The sequence below is a fragment of the Labrus bergylta genome, chromosome 10, assembly GCF_963930695.1.
Source record: "Labrus bergylta chromosome 10, fLabBer1.1, whole genome shotgun sequence".
Classification (NCBI taxonomy): domain Eukaryota; kingdom Metazoa; phylum Chordata; class Actinopteri; order Labriformes; family Labridae; genus Labrus; species Labrus bergylta.
This window is the reverse complement of record NC_089204.1, coordinates 25,073,040-25,092,173: the sequence shown is the minus strand read 5'-3', so window position 1 is coordinate 25,092,173 and position 19,134 is coordinate 25,073,040. Positions and strand designations below refer to the sequence as shown.

The 19,134-nt window shown below is 41.0% G+C and overlaps 1 protein-coding gene across 1 annotated transcript in view; it reads left to right on the top strand.

The window, feature by feature from the left end:
- Positions 1 to 19,134, top strand: part of ptpn20 (protein tyrosine phosphatase non-receptor type 20) — a 35,027-nt gene that overhangs the window by 127 nt on the left and 15,766 nt on the right. The window contains exons 2-29 of the mRNA XM_029279142.2: positions 2,714 to 2,861; positions 3,070 to 3,233; positions 4,053 to 4,118; positions 4,228 to 4,407; positions 4,532 to 4,607; positions 6,469 to 6,549; positions 6,684 to 6,759; positions 7,019 to 7,172; positions 7,363 to 7,434; positions 7,658 to 7,832; positions 8,081 to 8,216; positions 8,453 to 8,591; positions 8,702 to 8,854; positions 8,994 to 9,179; positions 9,261 to 9,423; positions 9,551 to 9,818; positions 9,930 to 10,009; positions 10,231 to 10,308; positions 10,397 to 10,504; positions 11,475 to 11,591; positions 11,743 to 11,951; positions 12,215 to 12,316; positions 13,776 to 13,869; positions 14,446 to 14,531; positions 15,903 to 16,074; positions 16,587 to 16,798; positions 17,652 to 17,750; positions 17,991 to 18,511. Coding sequence (XP_029134975.2) covers positions 2,738 to 2,861; positions 3,070 to 3,233; positions 4,053 to 4,118; positions 4,228 to 4,407; positions 4,532 to 4,607; positions 6,469 to 6,549; positions 6,684 to 6,759; positions 7,019 to 7,172; positions 7,363 to 7,434; positions 7,658 to 7,832; positions 8,081 to 8,216; positions 8,453 to 8,591; positions 8,702 to 8,854; positions 8,994 to 9,179; positions 9,261 to 9,423; positions 9,551 to 9,818; positions 9,930 to 10,009; positions 10,231 to 10,308; positions 10,397 to 10,504; positions 11,475 to 11,591; positions 11,743 to 11,951; positions 12,215 to 12,316; positions 13,776 to 13,869; positions 14,446 to 14,531; positions 15,903 to 16,074; positions 16,587 to 16,798; positions 17,652 to 17,750; positions 17,991 to 18,511 — 4,091 coding nt within the window. The 5' untranslated portion in view covers positions 2,714 to 2,737. The remainder of the gene's footprint in view (positions 1 to 2,713; positions 2,862 to 3,069; positions 3,234 to 4,052; positions 4,119 to 4,227; positions 4,408 to 4,531; positions 4,608 to 6,468; positions 6,550 to 6,683; positions 6,760 to 7,018; positions 7,173 to 7,362; positions 7,435 to 7,657; positions 7,833 to 8,080; positions 8,217 to 8,452; positions 8,592 to 8,701; positions 8,855 to 8,993; positions 9,180 to 9,260; positions 9,424 to 9,550; positions 9,819 to 9,929; positions 10,010 to 10,230; positions 10,309 to 10,396; positions 10,505 to 11,474; positions 11,592 to 11,742; positions 11,952 to 12,214; positions 12,317 to 13,775; positions 13,870 to 14,445; positions 14,532 to 15,902; positions 16,075 to 16,586; positions 16,799 to 17,651; positions 17,751 to 17,990; positions 18,512 to 19,134) is intronic.

Here is a 19,134-nt window from a genome sequence, read left to right as displayed (position 1 = left end):
GTAATATTCTCTCCTACCATCTTCCTGCTGCCTACACACTGCTGGTTGTCACTTTGGGGAGGTGGGTGTCTCCATGTTTAGGTGTCTTCCATCAGTTTTGCAAGATGAATTCTCTTTAGGCAACACACCGAGATTAAAATCCACAGGACTGAATTTATCTGGAAGAGTCTGAAAAATGCAAAATATTGCCTCCATATTCAGGCCTGTGTTGACAAAAAAAAAAAAAAAAAATCAGGTTGCTTAAATGTGGAATGAAGAGCCTGATAATGCTGCAACTACATAAATCAGCCTGGCTTTAATGCTCCCCACTATCAAGCTTTGGTTATCATATATGAACGTTGCATTTTTAGTTTCCAGATGCCTTTTAAGAGACAAAATCCTCAACAAGCACATTGTACTAAATTCCTCAAATTAAAGTGCACCTTCTCTGCCTGTGTGTACATCATGTGGTGTCTGCTAATGTTGTTTGTCTCTAATAGGATAATAAGGCAGCTTGCTCACTGCTTTCTTTGAAACCGTGAGAGACGCTGCATTTTAGTCCGAATACATCGAGTAACGAGCAGGATAAAGAGGCTTTTCCACAGGGAGCTATAGAGGAGAAAAACATGCATAGAGCGGCAACTGGTGTGTAAAATGGACTGAGTATTTACAGGATAAAGGTAAATGAAAGTGCTTTTTTTTAATGTCGTTTGTATGCTTTGTAATTCCACCTTTATCATGGCTTTTTTTTGAAGGTTGTGATTTCCTGATTGCAGAGCTCACAGTCACACGCTTCATGTTTGTCGTGAGAGAAAGCAGGACAAACTAGACTTCACTACACATCCTAATGTAACAGTTGAGGTGGTATTTGCCAAGGGATTCAGCTTCATGTGACAGTCTGCTGTCAGGAAAAAAAAACGAGCATCCAGGTTTCTGTGTTGGTTCCAGCAGCAGTGTGTGACTTTACAGCACTACTGGAGTACCTTTACACCTGTAGACAGAGCACTCTGAGAGGGGAGCAGCTGCTAAAGTTTTGCACAAAAGTCGATGGATGGAAACACCTGGCAGGGAACCCTGTACTTCCTTGTCTGATCCCTTCTGTGGCATGAGAGAAAAGAGTGTGCAGGGACTCAGCAGGATGATTCTACATCATCATAATTATCTAATCACTGATTTAAAAAAAAAGGTTGTGTGCAGTTCTAGTAAAGCTCATGACCTCTCAGTTTTATTGGTATTTCTGATTTCTTGCAGCACACTTCACACGTCCCTCGCGTTCATGCAGACAGTCTGGTGTCACAAGCCGAGGGATAAATTCAGTTTGAGCGAAGGATTTAACCAGGGCTAAAGTGAGTTAATTGGGTTGGTTTGTATCAGTGGAAACAACGTTAAGTAAACCATGTTGTTGGCTGTTTGGACCCTGTTTAATTAATGCTCTGCTACGATCAAATACAAACACAGTCAGGGAAATTAAAAAGTCTTAAAGGTGTTTTTTTTTTACAGTCTCAGGCATGTCGAAGAAACAAATTATGATTTTGTGTGGAGAAAAAAGTGAACCGGGACACAGTTTTCACTCCCAGTGTTGTAATGAGAGTGATCATATCTTTTAAGTGCAGTGATTTCTTTGATTTTTAAAAATAAATATGAACGTGTTGCAGTTATTTCCGCCCTTCAAATCGGACACTAACTGAAATACTAAGCTAGTTTCTACAGTAATCTTCCACAGTTAAAGGATTTAGGGTCAATTCTGAGTTGATTTTCCTTTGAATAAAAGATTTATCTTCAGAAAAGTGGGGTTTGAAGCTTTCTCAGAACATGTTGATTTCATCAGGACATGATAGTGTGAACCAAGTAGTTTTAGCAGAGGTGTTTAAATAGAAAAAAAGTAGGCAAATAAAACTTGATTTAAGAGATAAAACCTAAGGAATTATGGTAAAAGTATGCAAAAAAAAATGCAAAAACAGCACTCAGATAGGAAAGCCTACATTTAAAGGCTGCAATTAACCATTCACTTCTATAATTAGTCATTAAAATTTCTTGAAGCCTCAAGTGATGATGATTTTGCAAACAACCCAAATAAACTTTAATTATGACATGACAAAAGCATCAACTCTTAACATTTGAAAAGCTGGCTATGTTTTATGCTAATTGCTAATAATAGCAAAATGATTCATCAGTTACCAACATTTTTGCAGATCAATTTCATGTTGATTGATTCGTGATTCATTTTACAGATCTTGTATAGCACTCCCTGTCTCACAGGTTTCTTTTGGTGCTCCACACTCTCCACTCTCTACAGCCTAATACCTACACAACATGTCACAACAAACTCATATGGGATCATGACACAGTCGCTTTTGAGCTTTCCTGGAGATGCCCTCTGGTCAGAAGAAAGCCTATTAGCTAACCGGACGGGCACAGAGTGCGAGAGGCAGTGAGACTAATGGACTGCCATGATCTTATCGAAAGAAAGGTTTCTTTTTCTTTCTGCGAGGTGTCTCAGGGATGTAAAGATGGGGTGGAGAAGGTGACGAGAGGATCACAAATCGGATCCTGAGAAAAGAAGAATGGCTAAATATGGAATTGTTTTCAGCAGCGTTGATAGATGTCGATTACACTCGTGCAGATTCCTGAGGAATTACACCTCTGCTCAGAATGTCACCTGAAACAAAGGCTGATTTTTTTGTTGTTTGTACATGTGTTTGTTTTATATGTGCCGTTATGTGTGTGTCCTCAGGTGCATGCTGGGAATGTGTGCAGGATGAGCAGCACATTTGTAACATTAGCTGAAGTGTTGGAGGCTCGAGGGGGCCCTCTGCTGGAGGAGGAGGTCTGGTCCCTGCTGCTGGCCACTGCAGAGTCTTTAGTGGATGTCTCTTATAAGGGTAAAGCACTTCAGACAGTAGCACACGTACATCACATCTAAGAGTTACCACTGAACCACGACTCCACTGCAATGTGAATGTAACACACACACACACTTGAATGTATCCTCCAGTGTTTTGGGTTTGACTCTGTGTGACTCTCTCCCAGAGCTGTGACATGAGCATCATGGTTATGTCTTGTGGATTTTTCTACTTCCTTCTTTTTCAGGTCAGAACAATATGTGTAATATAATAAGCCCCACCTCCCTGCTGCTGTCAGCCACTGGCACTTTAGCATTTAAGAGCTGCGGCCTATCAGACGAGGTTTCCACCTTCACCGCTCCGGAGATGCTGCAGGGCCGCGCCAGCTCAACCAAACCGGCCATGGAGAGGGTCAGTGCACACACACACACACACACACACACACACACACACACATATTATCAGTTTATGGCAGAGTTGTCTCTGCAGAATCAGCTTTTTATTTTTTTACTGGTGAATTTGGTGGTTAAATCTGCACTGACTTTGATTGTGTGTCATTTTTACGTGGAGTGTAACGTCTCAGGATGTCAGGAGTTGAAGGACAAGTGAAGTGTGAGCACGCCATCTAGTGGCTGAGCGGAGGAACTTCAGCTTTCATTGCTGCAATTTTTGAATCCTTATTTCTTAACATTGGGAATAAAGACTCCTTAAACAATAACAAGAGTGCTGCATACACAGAAAATTGTGTTTGCTTGTCTCACACGTAGTATCTAGAAGTAGAAGTAGTATACCATGACAAATGTCTTTAAACAGGTGGACAGATGAGTCCGATATACTGCCGTCTATTCAGTAAGGTTAAATCAAACTTTAGTTATATGTTCGGACATTTAGAGGAGAATTGGTGGAACAGTCGTTATGTTTAATTTTCTTGGTCTTTTCTTGATAGCTGGATCATCTGGTCAGTTCAAGCTATTCCTTTCACTTTGTTCGATTGATAGTTCTCTTGTTGAATCACAAGATGTTGCTTTTTGACCTTCGAACTTTATCTCCAACATCCCACACTTTGCCTCAAAGTGCCAAACACACATTCCTCTTATCACTTCTTTGAGTTATAGTGAAGGTTTGAATATTATCAGAGAAACACAACATAAAAAAACAGATTTGTTTTTAGTAATTTTAGTATTTTTTTTTACCTCTCCTGTGATTAACTTCTGTATTTGATTGCAACAGATGCTGGTGTATTCACTGGGTATGACTCTCTACTGGTCAGTTGATTTTCACCTACCTCAAAATCAGGTGGGAACCTCTGACACACAACTCTCTTTTAACTTTCTTTTGGATTTTTTAAATCAACGTCACACAACCCCGTTAACACGATAACTTCCCGCTGTCTCCCCCCTCTCAGCCAGTCCAGTTGAGTGACCACCTGAACAGCCTCCTCCTCAGCATGTGTGAGGATCTGTCCCACCGCAGGATCAATCTCAACTCCATCCTGGAAGCCTGCGAGTCTCAGCACAAAGCCTCCATCCTGCCTCCGCCTGCCAAAGTCATCAGACAGCTGGTGGAGGAGGTTTTCCATGAATCTGTGAGTCTGTCTGTGAGCGTCCAGCTCCCCTGTGGATCATTGAGGATGTGTTTAGATTTAGAGCAGCGCTGTGACTTAATCTAAAGAATCTATTTTTTAATAGAAGTGGTTTATTTTCCTCCAGATGGACCATGGCTCTCTCCCTGACAGTAATGTCCCTTTGAACGGCAGGAGTCAGATGATCAGAGAGAGACTTCATGGTGAGCATGTCAGACCTTTGATATTTAGTTTTATCTGACTTCATTTTTGATTGATGGTGAAAAAAAGTGTGGGAAATGTTGTCAATCTAAATACTTAATAAACTTCATGAAATGCCTCAATATGTCTGTAAATACAAAGGCTCTTAGTGGAAATGTACGCAATCATTTTATTTAACTCTAATGTCCCATGGTAATGAGTACATCTCTGATGTTTTCTCGAGATCTCAACTTATTTATCTCATTCGTTTACTTGTGATAACGGGTTAATTTCAGCCATTATGTCGATATATTAAGTCGAAATCAAAGGAAAAACCAGCATAGTTATAAAAAGATAAGGAGATAAAGAAGTCAAGATCTTTAAAAAAACATCCAAACTCTACTTTACTGGTTTTCACAGGAAAACATAGTGAAATAAAATGTATCAATGTTTGTCCTCTTAGGGCTTCCGTACCTCAAACATCTGCTGTTTAGCCTTTACAAAACCAGTCTTGTTGAATTGTTAAACTCATGGACAGGGAATCTGCCTGACTTTCTAAAGTTAAACCTTGTTATTTATAAATAAAGTGCTTTAGCAGATTTTCTTCTACCTGACTAGTGACACACTGAAAGAGAAGTCATGTCACTATATGCTGCTCTCATGAGGTAGACTGTCTCAGCTCTGCTGTCCAAAGAAAAAAAGTCGAGTGATGTCATTAAAAATTAGTAGTGTGGGGCGCGCTGGTGGCGCAATGGTTAGGGGGCACGCATGTGTTGAGGCTGTCGTCTCAAGCGGGCGGCCCGGGTTCGCATCCCGCCTGTGGCCTCCTTCCCGCATTTCGTTCCCCACTCTCTCTCCCTGGTTTCTGACTCCATCCACTATCCTATCTAGCGGTTAAAGGCACAAAAAGCCAAAAAAATAAAATCTTAAAAAAAAAAAAAAATGAGTAGTGTGAGCAGTTTGAAATGAAAGGCCCATCATTAATAAAGACACATACGCCTAATCAGCATGATTTTAATGTAAAGTGTCTGGACTTGAAAAGTGATGATAACACCTTCTTCCACCCCTTGACAAGAAAACACTTCATATACACAACAGTTCATTTACATGCGATCGTGAATATCTAACAGAAGTATACAATGTTATAAATGACTGTTTGATGCGATTGGCTGTCTGTTTTCAGTTTGAGAGCGTGTTGCCCACGAGCAGGCTTTATCATTGTTCGTTTTAGTGCTTTATTGTACAAGGATGAGTACAATAAAGTTTTTTTGATTGTAGATGTTGATGCTTGCGCTCAAACTGTCTTAAAAGTAAATCCAAAAAAACACGCTCACCTTAGTAACTTATGTGGGTGCTGAAACCTCAACCAAAAAAAGTATTGAAAGCATCAGGACAGCACAACAGAATCTTAAACTTCCACTTTTTTTCATTGCTGCAGACTGTAGACGCAGCCGTCTTCAGTGGCTTCAGGCAAACAAACTCAGACTCATACTGTCTTTCAATATGAATAATGAGGGAACATCAGGTCAGAAAGTGCAGGAATCTGAGTCTGAGGTGGATCAAAGTGGCAAAATAATATGAAACAATTCAGACATCATAAACCCGATTTGACCCCTTGAGAAATTGTGGCCTTCATATTTTCAGAAAGTGGTTGCAGTCGTTGCTCTTATAACTGACGACAGGTCAACAGGATTAAAATCTTAACCTTAAGCAAGCAGAGGATTAGGCTCGTGTGAGAGCCAATCACCAGAGTGTGGATGCTCTCGGCTAAACCCTCCACTAGCTAGACTCAGTTCTGTTCAAACATCTCGGTGCGTCCGATGAGCAAAGAGACAGCGGGAATCAGACATTGGTGTCATCTGTCCTCTCTTTCCTGGTGTACAGGAAAGAGGGGGCCTCTGTCAGACTTCAGTGAAGGAAGCGCTGAGGGGAGGAGATACTCAACGGACTCTGACTCAAAGTCAGGTACGCATGAGAGGCGAACACCGACGACAACTAGAACCACTTTCTTGTACCCCTGGCAACACATTTTTATATAGCTCATAATGTGTGTGCAGGTGGTTATATGTGCATGTGCTCATTTTATGTCTGTTTTTAAGGGAGTTTACATCAGAGACCTTGGAGACAAAGACCAAGGAGTTCTACCACGCCGCTGTACCACTCTTCTTTAGACAGGTGTGTACTTTAAACACACACACATACACACCAATATTGTAGTAATAGGAAGATTCTTTAAGCGTAAAAAGGATCTGTGCGTGCATGTCCACATAAATAAACCTCCCTCATTGTCCGTCCTGACTTTGAGGGGACATGACATTGTCCCAGAGTTTGACTTTCCTAACTTGCCTGAACAACTATTACACAATCCATCCTTACCCACTTCTCTCTCTCTCTCCTCTCTCCTCTCTCTCTCTCGCTCTCTCTGTCCCCTCAGACTCCCTCGTGGGGTTCGTCACAGGGACAGCAACTGCAGTTGGCTTGGCGGGAGCCCCCACCACAACATTTCTCCAAAGACGCCGGGCAGATCTCAGAGTCCCTCCATCACCTTCAGTGAGTCCTCGCTCAGCCTGAGCCAGAGGAAAGCCAAGGTAAGAGCGAACAGGACCTGACCTAAAAAAGTTATTACAGTGCATCCGAGCTGCAAGTTTTTTTTTCTTGCAGGGATCGTTGACTTTAAATTTTTCAGAGCGGACAGCAGAGCATCTAAAAAAACAAAAAAGCTTTTCAGATGTGTCGCGGCTTACAGATGTTATATTCATGTTTTTTTTTTTTTGTCAGTCTTTGGGTCCTGAGTTCGCCAGGATGCCAGATGAACAACAAATAGTCCTTGAGCTTCCCGGATCTATCGTGGTAAAATCTTCATCTCTTTCGGCTTTCTGCTTCTGGTTGATGTTTTATTTAAATTCCAGTTTTTTTCACTCTATTTGAATTTGTCTTTTCTTGCATGATAAAATATGTCTGTCTGTAAAATTCCCATGTACAGTACTCATGTACATGTATGTGAGCATGTCAGTTGTTTTTTTTTTATGTGTGTCTGTGCTTTTTTGTGTGTGTATGTGTCTGTCCACAACAGTCCAAAAAGGGCCGTTCTTGCTCGTCTCAGAGAGAAGTGACTGTGGTGCTGCCAAACGGACAGTATGTGGTGGTTCGCTGTGACATTAAGTCCAAAGCACGAGATGTGTTTGACATGGTGGTGGCTCATGCAAACTTGGTGGAGCACTTCTACTTTGGTCTTGCCTTTATAGATGGTACGAGGACAAATGACATGTGACTCATTTATTTGAATGCACATCAGACATTCAAATTAAAACATTTTCATGTAAAAATATAAAATCCTGATTGCAATATTATTCCCTGAAAAAAAAAAAAGGCTTGAGGGGGATAATATTGTGTTTGTTATAATACTTCAAATATAAATTATATTTTCCATTAAAATAAAAACCTCATGGCTATTATATTTTTGTAGTCATACGGGATTTTCTTTGTCGCGTTGCAGATGATGAATATTTCTTTTTGGACCATGACATAAAGATCTCCAAAGTTGCACCTGACAGCTGGAAAAAAGGGCAGATATCCTCCTTTTTGGTGTTTCTAAGGGTTAAATTTTTCGTTGATGATATCTCCTTCATCTTGTAAGTACACCACTGTTGTTCTGACTACATGACTTTAAAAAAAAAGAAAAGAATATAGGCATGGCCAAGATAGCATACTGCATGGTATACTTTTCTAAATGTTAGACAGGATACAACAATCTGCTTAGATTGCTTTAAAAAATGTTTAACCTTTATTGTGCTATCTGAAAAAAACTGTTCTTTTCATGTATTTGAAGTTATGTTAAAATCATTTTGCTGCTTTTTATTTATCTTAGGCACAAGCTGACCCGTCACCAGTACTACCTACAGCTGCGTAAGGATATCCTGGAGGACAGGCTGTACTGTAATGAGGAGACGAGCTTGTTTCTGGTTGCTCTAGCTCTGCAGGCTGAGTTTGGTGACTACATGCCAGAGGTAAAGGAGGACAAAAAAAAAAAAAAACACCTACATGTATGTCTTTAAATGCCAGAAACATCTTTCTGCATGTGTCACAGCTGCACTTTTGTGTTTTCGTTTTTTTTTAGCTGTATGGAAAGAACTATTACCAGCCAGAGCATTATGTGTCTAAGAGGATGCTGGAGAAGCTGGCCCTGCCTAATATCAAGGAGGAGTTACCAAGACTGCATTCAAGTCACGCACAGATGCTCCCTGAAGAAGCTGAAACCGAATATCTCAAGGTATGTCAGCTCTGTATGCACTGGTTTTGATGATTTTTTTTTTCACTTTTCAGTTTCAATAATTAGCTAGAGTTGTTTTATGCCAAAGCCCTCTCATGCAAATACACAGACAGGATTTGAAATAATTTTCAACCCTCAGATTGCCCAGCAGTTACCGGAGTACGGGGTTATGTTCCACCGTGTGGGGAGAGAGAAAAGGCCGGTGATGGGAGAGTTAGTTTTGGGAGTCTGTTCCAAAGGAATCATAGTGTACGAGATGAAGAACCACCTCCGCGCCGTCACCAGACGCTTCCTCTGGAGGGAAACTGACTCCATATCAACTGGGGTAAAAATAAGAGCCATGTTGTACAGCTTTTCTGTAATGAAGCTCAGCGTTTACGTATGATGACTTGTGTCCTTCTTTCAGCGACGTAAACTGATTATAGAGTGCGGCGGACCCAGCGGGAGAAAGCACAGTTTTGTAACAGAGAGCTCAAAAATAGCACAGTACCTCCTGAACCTCTGCTCGGCACAGCACAAGTTTCACAGTGAGATGACGTCGCGACAACTGAACCACACCTTGATACCAGGTCGGAACATTTCAGTGATTGTGTGGAGTGCTTTGGCTTTGTCCGTACCTTTACACATAAAGGAAACGCTGCTCACAAAGGTTATAGCTAAATATAAATAACCCCCGATTCTCCTCTGTTCCTCCAGATGAAAACATGGAGAAATACCTGTCCGTCTACCAGAGTCATAACTTGAACCTGAAGCGGATGTCGTGCTCAGAGGGCATGCTGAACCATGTGGGTGTAACACCTGGTCAGCCGGACTCTATCTCAAAGTCATGTGATGACCTAACAGCTAAGCTGGAGGCTCGGCTGCGCCAGCAGAGAGAGATGAGGAGGGAGATGAGCCGAGAGCTGAACAAGGAGCTCCTTGACTCAGGAGAGCACAGGGACACGAGAGAGCGACAGTGCTGGAGGTAGCCCTACAAATAAAAATACCTTTTCATATATATATTTTTTACGGAAACATATTACCGTCCAAAATAAAGAAAGCAGACGTTTAATGCAAGTGTTCATGTGTGTTGCAGCACTCAAGAGCAGATTCCCAGAGGGATGTCCAGTGTGTCACTACAGAAGCAGGACTCCGACGCGTCTTCCTCCATAAGAGGTGAATTTGTCAATTTTGGTGATTATTTAAAAAGAGGTGACAAAAAAGATTTTAAAAAAAAACAACTTTTAGCTTTTTTATCAAGCTGACTGGACACCATGAGCGTCTTAAAAGCCTTTGGGCTTCACCTGCACCCGTGAATCTTAACATGATGACATTAAAAAAGAAAAGAATGCATTCTTAGTAGTCTATATACTATCTGTAAAACATGTGCTTTTCAGTTGAAACACCGACCAGGACCCCACCTGAGAGAGAGATCGTCTGTGTCAGCCTGAAAAAAGATGCCAAACTTGGCTTTGGTGAGTTTATTAAGAACAGAATGAACTTTAATCTCGATGTAAAATCAATGAACAGAGTGACTTCACTTCCTCTCTGGTCCTATTTCAGGATTTGTGATTGTAGGTGAGGACAATACAGGTAAACTCGACCTTGGGATCTTCATTGCTTCGATTGTGCCTGACGGGCCCGCGGACAAAGATGGACGAATAAAACCAGGTAGCCTATGACGCAACCAACTGTTGACCAAAATCAGACATCAAACATTTTCTCTTCTTTCATGCTCAGAGTAGGACGCTCAAATGCTGTTATGATGTCACACTGCTGTGTTTGAGGGTTTATATATATGTAGAAAATCTGACAAATTATTTAAATGTTTCCATATTTTAAAGCAACAATTAGATAGTGACCATTTAAAATCCTGAAGGACGGCAGGTTTTAACTTAAAGCAATGTATTTGATGACCTTTCAGTTATGCTACATCAGACCGGAGCTAACTTAATCCTAACTTAAGTTACAGCTAGTTTACAATCAGACAAAAGCTAATGTTAGCATGTTTAAAAATCCTAGCTAATAATACCGTTTTAAAGGAATTTAATAACTTCTAACGTTACATTTTGAAAGTTTTTAGTTATGAAAGGATAAACAGGCATCAACAACAGCTTAACATTCAAACCCCTCCTAACAAACATGACTGAGAGATATTACACTAAGATGAAATACATTCAGAAGGTTATAATACTGTAGCATTTGGAATGTAGACGCAGGAATGGCAACATATCAAGACAGTAGCTTAGCATTAACCTCTAATGACAATATTACTGTTACAAATTACGCCTTTTCCTATAGTATCGTATAAAACAAGCAGAAGCTAATGCTAGCATTCAGCACTTCCTCGCTAAAGGTAAGCTGAATGTGTGGCTGAATGCTAACGCTGTCGTCCTTAAGGTAGCCAGGATTTTTTACTATCCAGTCTTCAGTCTTTAAATTTTATATAATCAGGAAGAATTAAGGTCAAATCTTAACATTATAGAAAAATAGCTGCTGCAAAAAGATATTTGGTTCCAGGAGTGGGGAGAACGTGCATGTAGTCACAAATCTGGCCTACTTAGTTAAATGAAAAACAGCTTTTCTAGAAACAAAATCTGGCTTCACATGACAACCTATAACAAGGACTTTGTTGTTGTAGGTGGACGCCTCATTTCACTCAACAAAACGAGTCTGGAAGGAGTGACGTTCAGTGACGCTGCTGCTATCCTACAGAGCAGCCCTGATGAGGTGGAGCTCATTGTGTCCCAGCCTAAACGTGAGACCTGCTTAATGCTTTTTATTTTGCCTTGTTCTACTCCATACAGTCATGCTATTATTCACAAAACAATGTCAAACCATTAGTTGGGATCCAATTAAACTATTAGTATACCAACGCATTTCTCTCACCTGGTTGTTTTTCCTATCAGAGTCTCTGAAGGACCGTAAGAGCTCCCTGAGTCAAAGCACTCTGGGGTTAGCATTGGAGAGGGGCTTTGGGTCACAGACCACTCTGAGCGGCACCGAGTACCGTCCTGCCATGGAGGAGCTGGAGGAGGCCATCACTCTGTCCAGTCTGGCAACCCTGAAACAAAACAGGAGGCTTCACATTCCTGTTGTCAGAATTCATGATGCCCAGGTTAGACTAAGTGCTCTGCTAACAGCGGCTACAGATAAGTGACTTTGTTTCCATGGCAGCTGAGTTGTCAAGCGGAGGTCAAAGCTGATAAGAAAAAAAAGTTTAACTGTTGCCAATTGTTAAACGGATTAAGCGCTTTGATTAATGTGTTAAAACTCGCCTGCATGAGGCGTGTCCTGGAAATATCGTCTTCACCTCATTTAACCTTTATTTAAATAAAAGTGTTTTTAATCTTTTTTTTTTTTTTTGTGGCTCTTTTTCAGGACGTATGTTCCAGGTCTCCCTCTATCCTTAGTCTGAAAACTGGGGAGCGGTTTGTGGTGGAGCTGAAGAAAAGTGGTGGCAGTCTTGGCATGAGTGTTGCTGTAAGTGACAATTAATACACTCATCACCTGTTTTAAAAAAAAAAAACAAAAAAAAAACATATGTACAAATTAATAATGCTTTTGCTATATTTGGACTAATGAGGACACGCTTATTCTATCCACGTCATGCCCACAGCGGAATGAAGTTCCCTTCCTAACGGTGGAGGGTTGAAATAAAGCAGCGAGCTTTGGGACGAACTCCCCTCGCTCCCACGGAAACAGGAACTTTATATAACCATGATTCTAAGTCAGATTTAAATAATGAGTTGTCCACATAATTAATGTTGGGCAAGCTCATTCAAATCAGAACACAAAATGAGAAATTATATTATGATTATAATCACATCTTACCGCTTCAATGTGAGTTTTTTTTAAGAGGATTAGTCCTTCTATATATAAGACACTTAACAGTCAAATAAACACACATACTGTTTTCAAGACTAGAAAATCGTTAATTAAGTCCTGGTTTTTACTTTAACTTTTTGTAATTTCTTACATCTGTATGTTCATAAATGTTTTTCTTATTTAAAGAAGTTTAAGTTTGTGCAGGGCATGGGGGATAACGCAGAACTTTTATGTATGGAGTGCCCCCATGACAAACACTAAAAGGTGTTACACCTGTTCAGTAAGCCGGCGTCCGTGCAGACTCACTTTCGGAGGGTTTAACTACCTACTCTCACTCAACCCTCAGAGGTTTTGGACGGCACTCGATGTGGCTGACCCTCCACGTGGATGATGTGAGAGTGTGTAGGGAGAAGGTGCATGGAGTGGTTTTAGACAGGCTCAGTGTGTTACCACGGTCTCTCCTACATTAAGCTAAAACCCTTACAGTCCTGTATATATCAGTCTCTTAAATTCCTACTGTCAATACTCAGTTGACGCTTTCATTTAGAGGGCTTTGATACAATATGATTTACATTTTCCGAAACCTTTTTTTTTTTTTTTTTTTAAGAGACATTATAACCAAAGTCCCTAAGGACTCTGACAGTGCAATAACCTACGTTCACTGGCACCTCTCTGCATTTCTTTTGTTAGCTTTGTTGCTCTACAGAAGTTTACATTCGTTCTACTTATCATCCCCACTTCCTCTATGACTTAAAGACGTTCACACAGAGAAGCTGAAGGACCACTACCGTGCCCAGGCATACGGCCTTGTGCCTGATGCCCTGTTGACATACACCCGGGAAATTGTGCCAAGGACTTAGTGACTTTGTTCTTGAAGTGCGCGGATCGGCTCAGGCAAACTGATTTATAGGGCCTTCACGCAAAGGCCAAAAGGTAACAATCAATTAAGCGAGTTGGATGCCTACACCCAGAGTCAGAGTACGTTTTAAAGGCCTGCTGTGACAGTGATGATCAGTAAGCTAGTGCTGGTACAGTCTCACCATCAATTTGACTTATTTTCTTTAATATGTACAAATAGATAAATGTCTTCTTTGTTATTTTCTTGTTTCAAAAGGGAGGAATAACCACCAACGTGCGATACGGAGGCATTTACATCAAGAGTCTGGTGCCTGGAGGAGCTACAGAGCAAGACGGACGAATACAAATCGGTAATTTTTTTTTTTTTTTTTTGCATTTCAATATTTGATCAGGTGTAAAGATGCAGCACAGGCCAATATCTTTTTTCCCCACTCTTTAATTTAAAAGGATCACAGTGTTATTTGATTTTGAATGACTATCCTCATAATCAAAGGGTACAATAAAAACCCTGAGCAATATCTACCACATCTGTCACAGACCCCAGAGATGTTTCAACTCCCAAAAAACTGAATTTGAAATAACTTGAAAGTGGATTTAGAGTAATGCAGTGGACCTTTTAGATTAAAGCTCTTTAGAGAAGTTGTTCTCGAGGCTTTTCATTGTCATATTCTTTTTTTTTTTTTGTCAGTCATTTTATGTTTTTTTTGGCACGCCATTTCTGCCACTGTGCTGTGTCTGCTTCATTCATGCTTCAGTGAGCAGGAAAGATTTTTAGATTTGTTGACATGACCATCAAACGCACACACACAAGTACACACAAGTACACACACACACACACACACACACACACACACACACACACACACTAAACGTTTATGTATTACTGTTGCTAATGATGATGAGATTTGTGTTTGTGCACATGACAGGTGACAGACTGCTGGAGGTTGATGGGTCCAACCTAAGGGGCGTGACTCACCAACAAGCTGTCGAGTGCCTGAAGAGGACTGGGGAGGTAAACACACACACACACACACACACACACACACACACACACACACACACACACACACACACACACACACACACACACACATGCATGTATGCACACATGCATGTATGCATGCCAGGTGCTAAGAAGAATCGTGTAAATAAAAAACAATAAACAAACAAAACAAAATATTTAAGAAAAACAAAGACTGATATAATGTTTGCTGCATATGATTATAACTTTGAAGAGTTGTAGAATATAAATATTATATGGAATATAAATACAGTATTGTAAATATGATTTTGTACATTGTCCAAATAAATAGGAAATGAAGCTAGTTTTATTTCCAGCGTTGTAATGTTTGAGTCCTGCATCCAGGTCTTGTGTGCTGTCTTCATTGTTTATTTCCTTCAAACATGATTACAGTCCTGCTCTTTTATTTGTCTAATGTACCTCAAATGAAACCATTAAGTGGTTAAAGATTCAAAACCCCCTCATTTGAGTTGTTTTGTAATTGACTATTTAACTGTAATTGTTGGACATTAGGACTTGTCGAACTCTTAAAGCTCCTTTCGGACTTTTCGGTTGTCTGTATTTGGCGACCCCTGTGGACAAAGGGGGAATATTCATAATGTCTAACTAGCAGCTCACATTGGTTTTTGGCTCAGACAAAAGTCACAAAGCCTGATTCAATAGTATGCTGTCATTTGCTTAGTCGGACACCTACCCTGGGTCAGAGCTGACAGGCATTTAAAATAACTATATATGAATAAATGATCTTCTCTTTAATGGTCTGGTTTGGTTATGATTTATAAAGGAATCTTTATTAATTTCAGTGGGTTTTTATTACCATCTTAAAACTATTCACAGGAGCTTGAAGAACCAATTCAATACATTTTAAATCTAATAATCTAGAAATGGAATATTAGGTACGACTCACCAATCTCCATTTAATTAGGGTCTTTACCACAGTCGCCAGCCATTACACCATTCAGAGGCAAAGAATAATTTCATTGGTCGTTTTTAAAACATTTTTTTAAAGAGTTTTAAGAGGTAACTTAGTTGATATCTCTGCTGTAACTCTGCTACCTGTGTGAGCCCTTCTTTCTTTACAACTACTTCCTGTTTTAAAAACACAGCTATGATTGGTTGCCAGGGACAACGTGAGGTTAAGAACAACACTGACAGCTTCTGATTTAATTCTAATCATCACATTACATTTACATGATAAGCACCACACTATTCATAAATCGATATATTCATATAATTTGTTGCCTGGGTTATAACATGCGCAGAGAAAACACTCGGTAACTGTTGATAGTGTTCATCATTTTCTCTAACAATGATTGAACAAACTGTTAAAAAAGAGGGTGTGTGTGCATCTGTTCCCTGTAGGTGGTGAACCTGCTGTTGGAAAGGGAGCCAACCATAATACTGGAGCCCAGACCTGAATCTCCCTGCCCCCCTTTGGCCCAGTGTCCATCACACACACAGCCCCCCAGGACTGAAGTCTCCATGGAAACGACCTTGAGTGGTCGAGCCAAGGACTACAGCTTTGTGACTGATGGTGAGAGGGGAGAGGAAGGGGCACAAACGCTCACAAAAGGGGGGAAAAAAAGACACACACACACACACACACACACACACACACACACACACACACACACACACACACACACACACACACACACATTTGCACACATGGCCCAGAGGTGACTGTGAGTCATCTGACAGCTACATTGTGGTTTCTGTCAGAGTCATCCAGAGCTGACGCTGCCTCTGTCCCCCGAGACTACATGCTCTGAAACCTCGAAGCTGCCTGTTCAGCTGAGTTAAAGGGACAGTTCCTCGTCTCTGATTTTCTCTACAGGAGATGTACAAAGAAATGAAGGATTTTCTGCCTTTTCAAATTTTATTCTTAAGAGATGTTCATCTCAAAGATACGTGTTGGAGAGATTGATGTACATTTTTTTTTAACACAGTGATCCAAAATGCAGCCTACATTACTGATTAAAGATTACACAACTCACATTGATGCTCCAAGATTCCCCTCCTTCTCCCTTTTTTTTTTCCCCCTAGAAAACACACATGAAGTGGTGCTGAGGAAGAGTTTGTCCGGCCTCGGTTTCAGCTTTAACATCTCGTGGCTGCACTCGGGGCCCGACAGTGGCAGCGTGGTCCGCATCAAGCGCCTGTTCCCGGGACAGCCGGCGCTGGAGAGCGGCCTGCTCCGAGAGGGCGACATCATCCTGTCGGTGAACAAAGAGCCCGTCAAGGACCTCTCTTACCAGGTACAAACTGAGGCTTTTAAATGAGTGTATCTTTTTCTGTCATTTTTGTATTCCCTAAACAGAGCGTTTCCACTCCCACACTCTTCCCTTTTGTTTTTACATATTTCAGTCTTAATGCACGGAAACTTTGCTTTGGTTGATTAGTCATTTCAACCTATTCAGATTTTTTTCTTCATGTTTTGTTGTTGTTTCGCTTTTCCATACATTACCTTTGCATGTTTAATGGATGCTTTTATTCTAAGCACTAATCCTGCAACACTGAAACATAAAAAAAAAAAGATAAATAAATTAAATACATCCTTTAGCAATTAAAATTAAGCCAGCCTGTTTTCATGTGCAAAGAAAGTATTTTTTTTTGCATTTAAGAGGTTCTGCTATGGTTGATTATTTTATTAAGTATTGTCTGATACAAATGGTGATTGGAGATCAATGTTGCTGCACATTTTGATAAACATGGAGCTCACAACCGCCTAAAAAGTGTTCATACTTTGTTCACTGATGAAAACACAGTAGTCGTTTCTGTCTGTTGAGGAATAATTGTGAATGGGCCGGCGAGTGAGTGAGCAGCTCTCCTAGTGACCCTGTTCTTTCTTAAGATCTCGAGCACGTCATCCCATCACTAATCCTTTAAGCTCAGACAACCAAAAATAGCGAGCCGGTTGTGTCCGAGCGTTTGATGTGTCATTTAATCTTTTGTGTCCGGCCAACATGTGTGGTATTTACACACAAGCATTTTAGCATAGCAACAAAAAAAAAACATAATGGGTTTTTGTCTCAAGACTTTAATACCCAAACCTTCCTGCACCAACAGTTTTCTGTGTGTGTGTGTTTGTTTGTGTGTATTTTGTTTCAGAGAGTCTTGTTTCTGCTACGTGGTGCTCCATCTGAAGTTCATCTGTTGATCTGCAGACCAGGTCCTGGAGTATTTTATGTTGTAGATGAAAACACACTGGTGAGTTTACAAACATGCACACACATACACTGTATGTACAAAGGTAGAGAGTAGTTAACAGTTGGATATATGTGTGTAAGTATGCACCTGTATTTTGTTGCATGTTAATACAATTACATTATATCCTATATTAATGTCTGAATAAACCTACTCACTGATTCTGCACACCTGTTAGGTTTATAAATGTGGTTAAAAAAAGTATGAACTTTGAAAAAGATCATCTCCTGTCTGGTTCTCTAGAGTCCTGCAGCCTTCAGAGAGGTCCGGTCTCGGTCTCTGGACATCAGACTAGGAGAGGACTACAGCCAGCTGCTTAAGTTTAAATATGATGTCAAAATACCCGTCCAGAAGTCGGCTCCCACCCAGGAGGACGATGTGACCAACGCAGCGGAAAAGAGGCCAGAACCTCCTGCACCTCCCGCGCTCCCAGACAACCAGGAGGGTGTTGAAATCCAAGGCCAGAACAACCAGCCTCTCCCATCCCCTCCCCGCTCGCCCCCGTCACCCACATCGCCCACGTCGCCTCCGTCGCCAGTCTCACCAGCCTCGCCAGCCTCGCCCGCTTCCCCAGCATCACCTGCCTCACCTGCACCCGGCTCTCCGACAGCCCCGTCAGAGTCCCAACCGACCGCTGGGAGACCGCCAGAGGAGGTGGAAGCAAAGCAGAGGAGCAGAGGCAAAGAGGAGGAGAAGGAGGTGGCAACGACGACGAGCTCCGTTGTGACGCCTATGGACATCTGTCCTAAAACTGTTTATTCCAGGTAATGAAAACTACAATATAACATATTATTACACATCTTATTTCACATATTATCACATCATATAAACATGTAAACATATGCTGTATATCAGAAGTGGAGGAAGCCTCTGGTTTTAAAAGTGATACAATGGTGGCAAGCCTTAAATCTGCATTCTGTCTAATGGCCAGCAGGGGGGGGGGGGGGGGGACTTTACTGGTTGCAAAACAGAAATCCATTTGAATGTAAACAGATGGAAAATTGCCCCAATGTCTGTTTTTTTATTAACTCAGTTCTTATTTTCCTAACGCGTTTATGGATCTCATCGCTAGTTTTAAGTCTCATTCTAACATTCATGTTCATTTTGTAAATAATGGTCCCTTTACAGGTGATGTACGACTGATCCCCGTTCTAAAACTCACACATAGTGTTACAATGCTGGATGCCCTTACTAAACATGGGCAAGGTTTCAGATCAACCCAGGATAAATCTGGTGCGCTAAACGTCCTGTTCCGCAAATCACACGTTTGTTTTCTGATACAAAACTAAGAATCTCACAAGACGGCTTCAGGCCCTCATGTAAGCAGTTGAAACCTCTTACATAGGCTTACATAGGGAGGGAAGCCTTAAAGAGACAGCAGCTGAAA